Source organism: Hyperoodon ampullatus, assembly GCF_949752795.1.
Source record: "Hyperoodon ampullatus genome assembly, chromosome: 7".
NCBI lineage: Eukaryota > Metazoa > Chordata > Mammalia > Artiodactyla > Ziphiidae > Hyperoodon > Hyperoodon ampullatus.
The window spans coordinates 13898318-13907495 of record NC_136920.1 but is presented as its reverse complement, the minus strand read 5'-3'; the positions used below and the strand labels follow the sequence as shown (position 1 = coordinate 13907495).

Genomic DNA, 9178 nt, shown 5'->3' with positions numbered 1-9178 from the left:
GAGGTGGGAGAACTCAGTTTGAATCCCAGCCTGGTTGTTCTCTTGCAAATTGCTTCTCTCCTCTGGGCTTTTTTTTTTTTTTTCCCCCAAGTTTAACTGGGTATCCTGTATTTTTTTTTTTATTAGTTTCTGCTTTATAACAAAGTGAATCAGTCATACATATACATCTGTTCCCACATCCCTTCCCTCATGCATCTCCCTCCCTCCCACCCTCCCTATCCCACCCCTCCAGGCGGTCACAAAGCACTGAGCTGATCTCCCTGTGCTCTGCGGCTGCTTCCCACTATCTATCTACCTTACGTTTGGTAGTGTATACATGTCCATGCCTCTCTTTCGCTTTGTCACAGCTTACCCTTCCCCCTCCCCATCCTCTGGGCTTTTATTTCCTAATTCTAATTCCCCAAATTAGAGGATTGTATTAAATTTGTAGATTATAAACATGATTTTAGCTGTGGAACCCTTATTTTCAGATGCAGTCTTTCATGGAAAAGAAGAGCTGCCTCCGATGAACAAGGGCCAGAGCCCCAAAGCCCAATGGCTTCATTTCCTTCTCACCACTTGGAGAAGGCAGATCACCAGGGTCCCTGGAATACAGTTTGAAAACTGCCAGACTATGTACAGTTTCTACAGTTTCTTCCAGCTGGGGCATTATAATTATGATGAGAAGGAGAAAACTTTCCCTAGCCATGAGATTCATGAGACAGAGCTGAAGTGGCAAGATTTCCCTGAAAACAGGAAGTCAAAGCTGCCAAACTGTGAAGCAATATGGTTTTTAGACCATATTGCATTCTTTCTTATAGAACCTTGCACCTCAGTTTGGGTAATTTTTTGATGGTAATGACCAGCTGTTGTGTAGACATGGGAAGATTGCTGGGCTGGAAAGAAGTACTTTCAGTAGCCAGCTGTGAGTCATTTGCAAATTATTTCACCACCCAGAGGCTCAGTTCTTTATTTGTGAAAGAGGGGAGTGGAATAGACTAGTCACTAGGAGATCACTGACGACTAAAAATGTTCGGAGATAGAGCAAATTATTAATGTACTCACAAAAACTTATTGTGCAAATACTACATGTCAGGTACCACTTGCTCTGCATGGAGATTATAGTCTAAAGGGAAGACAGACACTGAACAATGATGCTTTATATGGAAAAGGAAGTACAGGGTTATAAATGACCAGAGAGGAAGGTCTCAACCTGGACCAGCGGGTCAGGGTGGTCCCCCAAGACAGACAGAGATAGAGACAGACAGAGACACAGGGAGACACAGAGGTAGAAGGAGATAGACACAGAGAGACAGAGACAGATGAGAGAAGCAGAGAGAAAGAAATAGAAAGAGACAGAGAGAGAATGGGGAGAGTGATGGAAAAGGCATCTTGGATGACTACAGATTAGGGAGATAAATTTGATTTCAGCTAAGGTTAGAGATATAGGTGACCCAAAGAACCAAAATGGATTCACTTTCTAATGCACCGACCTGGTGGGTAAAGCAAACTCTTTGGTTATCTTTATATTCTCCTTGGCTCCAAAATGTTTGAGCAAGCAGCTTGCAAAGATATATAAAATGTACAAAATAACAGATTAAAAGAGTGGTGAAAGAAAAAAGCAGATTTGCAGAGTAGAGCCAGGAGTAAGAATAAAAGTGCTCATCAGAGTTACCTAAATTCTTGCTACAGATGAGTCACAAATTTTACTCAAAACTTCTCAGCAATCAATGTAGAAAGAGCTCGTGTTTCCATATTCAATGATGCAATTCACTGTGTTAATGGGACAAATATGGAAAAATTGTTGATAGGAAAGCAGTTAGAGAGTAAAATTCTTCTGGGGTCCTCCACTATAAACCATTCACTATGGATGCTGATACAATGTTGTCTGCTAAATTCTTTTTTATCTGGCTTCATCCAGAGGGAAACTTCAACGCATCAACCTGCCCTGCTTCTTATTATCCCCTTAACCCTGATATCTTGATACATTGCCTCTTAAGACTTTTCCTTCACCAGAGCCTACAGCACAACTGGTCATTTCTTTATCTGAATATAGAAACAGATGCTGTAAGTTGGGTTGGAGCTTCATTACTATTGTTACCTTTGAAGAACATTATTCATTCAATTTTGGTTTTGTCTTAACATTTTGGTTTCTCCTTGTTTCATAGTTATTTGGGAATAAAACCATTCATAAAATTGTTCCAGGGGCTTCCCTGGTGGCGCAGTGGTTGGAAGTCCGCCTGCCGATGCAGGGGACACGGGTTCGTGCCCCGGTCCGGGAGGATCCCACATGCCGCGGAGCGGCTGGTCCCGTGAGCCATGGCTGCTTAGCCTGTGCATCCGGAGCCTGTGCTCCGCAATGGGAGAGGCCACAACAGTGAGAGGCCCACATACCTCCAAAAACAAAAACAAAAAAAAATTATTCCATTAACAAATCTATTTTTGAATAATGCTTTTTAAATTATTGTTTTAAATAAAGCTCCTGGTATAGAACTTAAGTGGTGATCGTATTGAAACTAATCCTAACTATTTAACAGAAGTCAGTCAGTCCTCCTTTCTCTTTATGCACTGAAATCAGGCCCGACTTGAGAAATTAGTCATTTTTTGTTTTTCTGTTTTTTTTTTTTTTTTTTTTTTTTTACAGAATTTGCTTTAATATTTCCTTCTTCATCTCTGGATGATGCCAAGCATACATGTAAGAATATGTATTTTCAACTAATGGCCTTGGTGTCATGTAGACATGCACTTAGGATCTCCTTAGCTTGTTAGTGTGTGCCTCTGTGTATGTTATGTAACCTCCTTCCCGAGTCTTACATATCTCATCTCTTAGATAAAGAGGATTAACACCCCTATCTCATAGTGTGGTTGTGAAAACTAAAGAAAAAACAATTGTGTATATTAGAGACTTTCTGTAGTAAGTAAATGAGGACAATAAACGATCCTATCTAATAGGATCATTTCGAGGATTAAAAGAATACATTTAAAGAGGCATCAGGGAGGAAAAAAAAAATCAGTTTGATAGTATCATCCTTCACCAAGGGTATGAAGAGATAGCTGCCCACACATTGCTGACAGGAGGGTCCATTGGTAGCCACTCTAGAGAGAACTTGGCAGTGTCTATTAAAATTTAAAAATATACATGTCCTATAAGCAGCAATTCAACTTCTCAGTTTCTACCATAAAAGTGCATATTACCAGGAAGTGTATGTACAAACATGCATGTTGCAACACTGTTTGTAATAAACTAGCAAAAACTGGACACTACCTAAATGTCCATCAGGGAGGAATAGGTACGTAAATTTTGGCATATCAATTCTATGAAACAATGAAAAAGACTAAGGTAGATTTATATGTATAATATGGAAAGAGGTCCAGGAAATAATGATTGCATTTTTAAAAATCAAGGTATAGAATGATGATTCAATATGATTTCATTTATGTGAATACATAGAGAGCCACATAAATCAGTACGATATATTTTTGATTGGTACATATATGAATGTTATTAAGCAGAAAAAGTATAAATTTACATGTCTGCCAACATAAATCATAGCCACCTCTTGGGGAGACCAGGAAGGGATTAAAACTGAGGGTTCTGGTTTAAACATTCCTTTACCTATGGTGTTTTAATTTTTTTTTTAATAGGGAATTTGTATGTTATAGTGTTGAAATGAAGTTTTTAAAAGCTTCTGGGAACAATGTCTGGCATATAATAAGCTTCTAATAAGTGTTAATTCCTTCCTTTGGCATAAAATCTCTAAATCATCTACCAAGTGAATTTGGATTTATTTATTCATTTATTTAACAAATATTTATTAACACAGAGTTTGTCCCAGTCATAGCCTATGCTTCAGGGAAACAGTAGAGAGTAGTTTACAACTTGAGTAGAAGGAAGATAAATAAACAAGAAAAAAATAGTAGTGTCGTAGGAGCTGACAGATGAAATAGAGGATGCTATGGGAATACACTGCAGTAACTCTTTACTATGTCTGGAGAAGTCAAGGACCAAGGAAGGCTTTACAGACAAACTTCAAAGTCATACCCCTCCTATACTTAAACTCCCAGTAATCCAAGTGGTCAGAGAATGGATCAAATACCAGCGTGAACTGGAAGAAGAACTGAAGCAGAAGAGTTATAGCCAAAGTTGATGCAACTTAGGGAAGGCTGTCATGATTCACCATGATTTATATACACAACCACTAAAGAAGCAAGACTTCATAAATGTTTGTCCTTTGCGCAAGAACCATCTTGTAGAATAGGACCAAAGACAAATTAAAATCCACATTCAATTCTGCTGCAAACTCACTGACTTGGTTGTCCTATCTCAAATCATGTCATAGAGATCTGGGATAGGACATAGAAGGGGCCCCTTCTGAGATAATGCATGAAAATGAAAGCAGGGGTGCCAGAATCATGGAACAGGCTGCATTCAAATTCTGGAGCAACAGTAGAAAAGATACAAACTCTACTATATGGAGTGAAAGTAAATTGGGGATGAGGTGAGAACAGAGAGTAAGTCAAATATCCACACAAGAGCAAGAGTGAAAGCTGGTCTAGGGAACAGATATGGAATCAGAGCTGCCAGAGGAAGACTCTCTTCTCTGACTCTTTTCCTTAAATCAGGTCCCACCCAGTCACTAGGCAGTTTCAGCCAAGAAAATTAACCGTATGGCATTCTGCTCTCCTTTAGGGCTTCTCCCTTACCCTTATCTCTGCTCTTTGCTCACTGTGATTTCACATCTTTGGATCTGCTGGTTTAGGTCCCTATTTATGACCCCACAGTTGTGACCCTGGTCTCTTTTCACACTCGGTTTACAGGTACCCTATTGCTTTGCTGGCTCCGAGTAACCACTGCTGAGCCCCATTCAATGAGGGCTCTCAGGTCAGAGAGTCAGCCTTCCTGGTCAGTACCAACCTTTGGATAGGTAGGTATCCAAGGCAAAGGGAACAAAAAATTTGTCCCAAATAGTGAATAGACTGGTATGAGTGGTGTTTTGTAAACAGGTCTCTAATCAATGCTCATGGTCCTAGGCCATGCCCCAGCTGGCTCTAAGGCATCCTGGACACAGCACCTGAGGCCATAAAGCTAAGGAATATCATAGCAAAGCATATTTATTTTCTATTGCAAGTGATCAAAATTGAAACCCTACCAGTCTATGACAAGAAAAGTAAAAGGAAGAAACAAACCTTTGTAGAGCCTAATTATGCAGTAGACATGTAGGTGGGGGATCTTATTTGAAAGAGCTTCTTTAATTTATTATTCAGATTCCTATTATTACTACTAATAAGTGGGCCACTTATTATTATGATTGCATATAGCAAAACTTAAGGTTTTTTTGTTTGTTTTTTCTTTTAAACTCAAGGAACTATAAGACACAGAGAGGACATCTGCTTCTTTCTCTCCTTGAGCTTTTTCAATGCATCTTTGATCTCCTTGTTTCTCAGACTATATATGATGGGGCTCAGCATGGGAATCACAGCTCCATAGAGCATGGACACCACCTTATCTTGGTCTAATGAGTAACCAGCACTAGAATGGAGATATGAGAAGAGAATCACTGTGGTCAGGTGAAAGGAACAGGTGTTGAAAGCCTTTGTTGGCCCTTGGGTTGAATGGATCTTCATGACAGCAGCAATGATGTAGCCATAGGAAACCAGGACAACAAGAGCTGAAGTCCCACCAACTGTACACACAACAAGAAAGTTCACTACCTGGCTGAGGAAGGTACTAGAACAAGGCAAGACCAGCAGCAGTGGCAGGTCACAGAAAAAGTGGTTAATGATTCGTGGCCCACAGAAATGGAGCCAGAATATAGAGCTGCTCTGGACCAATCCAGGGAGGAATCCTCCAGCGTGCGCTGTAATGACCATCCCCATTAGATGGTGGGTGTCATGAAAGCTGTGTAGAGCAGAGGGTTGGAGATGGCAGCGTACCAGTCATATGCCATGGCTGCCAGGAGACAGCACTCTGTGCTTACCATGCCAATGAAGAAGAAAAATTGAGCATCACAGCCCACAAAGGAGATGGTCTTCTGCTCCTTGAAGAAGTCACAGAGCATCTTAAGGGCTATAGAGGAGGTGTATGGAATATCAGTGAAGGACAGTTACAAAGGAAGAAATACGTGGGGAAGTGGAGGTGTGACTCCATGGCAATCAAGACAATAAGGCCCAGGTTCCAAGCCAGAGTCATGAAGTAGATCCCCAGAAACAGTACAAAGAGGGCAACCTGCCGCTCTGGATGCTCTGAAAATCCCAAAAGGATGAAACTGGTCATCATGCTGATATTCCTTCCCAGGGCCATCTCTCTTCTCTCTGCTGCCTTCAGAGCCCCAAAATGAGATTCCTGGGGCAATGAAAATCCAGGGGAAGAAACCATTTTGTTCTGTCATGGAAACATAGACGTCCCAGAGCCAGAAGAGACAGTGGAAGGCAAATGTCCTACCTCCATCCAATGCAGAAATCCCCTCTACAGCATTTATTGGGTCTTTCAAAGAGATTGCTGTCACCCTGATCTGATTCATTTGTTTATGCAAAAGTGACAGGTCCTAGGGCTTCCCTGGTGGCGCAGTGGTTGAGAGTCCGCCTGCCGATGCAGGGGACACGGGTTCGTGCCCTGGTCCGGGAAGATCCCACATGCCGCGGAGCGGCTGGGCCCGTGAGCCATGGCTGCTGAGCCTGCGCGTCCGGAGCCTGTGCTCCGCAATGGGAGAGGCCACAACAGTGAGAGGCCCACATACTGAAGGAAAAAAAAAAAAAAGTGACAGGTCCCAGAAGAGACTGGCAATTTTGCATTATCTGGATCATCACCTTCACTGTCAATGTCACGACTTTATCAAAGGAGGTTATTAATAGCACTTGGACTACCTACCCCCACTTTTTTTCCCAGTTGATCCAAGCATTGTTATTGGATTAATGAGCCACTCAGATTTATACTACATTTTTTTTCTTTTTCGAGAAGAAATGCCTAGAGAGTCAATTTTGTGTTTCTTATCATCATAGTCTGTTCTGACCAGGTTTTATGGGGTCAAGGTGTTCTTTTTCCTTAAAGCAGAGGAATGAAGCACTTAGAGATCTGAAAAACTGGCATCCCCTTTAGAAATTAAAGAAAGGGATAAGGAAACAAAAGTTCAACGCTGTGAAACGCTTATGCTCATTTTGCACAAATATTATCAACTGATCTTGCCCCATGTGTTTGATAGAGAAATGTGGATGATGTACGAAGTAATAAAACATTACTATTAAGTTGAAAATATTCAACATACTGCTTAGGATAGTCAGGAAACAGACAAATCACAGCACAGTGTGACAGTTGCTCGAAGAGTAGTATTTGTACAGTGCCCTGGGTCCTGGACATAGCTTCTGAGAGGAGATGTGTTTGAGGAGGATTCCAGCAATGAGGAAGGGGTTACCAGAATGAAAATTGTGTGTGTGAGCGGCTGACAGGTGGTTGGCTCAAGAGCTTTATATTAAAAATGGGAAAAGCATTTATAAAAGCACAGGAGACCATAGTGTTTGAGGAACCTTAAAAACATTAGCATGGCAGGAGTACAGGTTAAATAGAATTAAGAGACGATAATATAAGGCTACTTTTGAGAGACAGCAGGGGCTGAACAAATTGTGAAAGATCTTCAAAAGCAAAGATGGTGAGGACATTTGTTGAAATGTTTCATATATGTAATTGCATTTACTGTATATAAAATTGCACATACTATATATATATATATATATAATTGCATATATGTGTTTACATATTCATATTTAATTTCAACCTTCTCTCCACTTCTGGACTTCCATCCCCTTTGCCCTGCCCTCTTCTTTTGATAGGACTTATCACCTCCTACTATTGCATATAATTCATTGGTTTGTTGATTATTGTCTCTCTCCCTCATCAGGAATGTAAGCTCAATGAAGACCAAGATTTTTAGGCATTTTTGTCTCTTTTGTTCACTGAAGTATATCACAAGCACCTAGACCAGTGCTTAGCACATAGTAGATGCTCAATACATATTTGTTGAATAAATATCATGCTAAGGAGTTTGACCTTTCCCCTATGGCCAAAGGGAAAACATGAACATTTTATTTTTGTTTGTTTTTTAAATTTTACTTTTTTCGTAAGCAAGGAACTAGCTGTCAAGTACATGTTTAACAATATAACTGAGAGCAGTGCAGAAACAGTGTAAAAGATGGATCAGAGTGAAAGAAGGTTGAGAAGGAAGACTGGAAAGTTGCAAGAATAGAAAGTTGCTTCAAAGGCCAGGAAGAAAGCTGATGATGATTTGAATTAAAATAGGTAGGTTTAGGGCTTCCCTGGTGGCACAGTGGTTGAGAGTCCACCTGCCGATGCAGGGGACACGGGTTCGAGCCCCGGTCCGGGAAGATCCCACGTGCCGTGGAGCGGCTGGGCCCGTGAGCCATGGCCGCTGAGCCTGCACGTCCGGAGCCTGTGCTCTGCAACGGGAGAGGCCACAACAGTGAGAGACCCGTGTACCACAAAAAAAAAAAAAAAAAAAAAAGTCTTCTGAATGACTCCAAGGGTTGGAGCTAGGACTGAATGGGTAAAATTGAGAGAGCAAAAGAGACAGAGACAGAGAAATTATAAGGAAACAATAGGACAGTCCAAAGGTAGAATGGATGTTCTGGAAAGGAGTAAATTCTCCATCACTGGAAGTAAGGGAGGAGAAGATAGTACAGTTGACAGTGATGATCTCACTTATATGTGGAATCTAAAAACAAACAAACAAACAAAGTCATAGAAACAGAGAACAGATTGGTGGTTGCCAGAGGCAATGGGTGAAGATGACCAAAACAAACTTCCAGTTATAAGAGAAATAAGTTCTGGAGATGTAATGTACAGCATGATGACTATAGTTAACAATAGTGCATCATATATTTAAAAGTTGCTAAGAGAGTTGATCTTAAAAGTTCTCCTCACAAGAAAAAACATTGTAACTACGTGAGGTGATGTATCTTAACTACATAAACCTATGTGGTAATCATTTCACAGTATATACCTGTACCAAATTGTTACATTGTACACCTTAAACGGATACAATGTTATGTCATTTGTATCTCAATAAAACTGGAAGAAAGTAAAATAAATAGGCTATCTGAGAGAGAGACAGAGAGACTGAATTAGCTGACCTAATGGGTTCTTCAAAATTCTAAGATTCTATGATTTTGTACAATGAGGAGAAAGAAG

General features: G+C 40.6%; 1 protein-coding gene across 1 annotated transcript; it reads right to left on the bottom strand.

The window, feature by feature from the left end:
• Nucleotides 1-5337: 5337 nt before the first annotated feature.
• On the bottom strand, nucleotides 5338-6280 carry LOC307055737 (olfactory receptor 5A1-like; the record flags this gene model as incomplete). The annotated part of the gene is given in 3 exon segments (XM_079707937.1): nucleotides 5338-5858; nucleotides 5861-6082; nucleotides 6085-6280. Coding segments are annotated over 3 exon segments (939 nt in total).
• Nucleotides 6281-9178: the final 2898 nt, after the last annotated feature.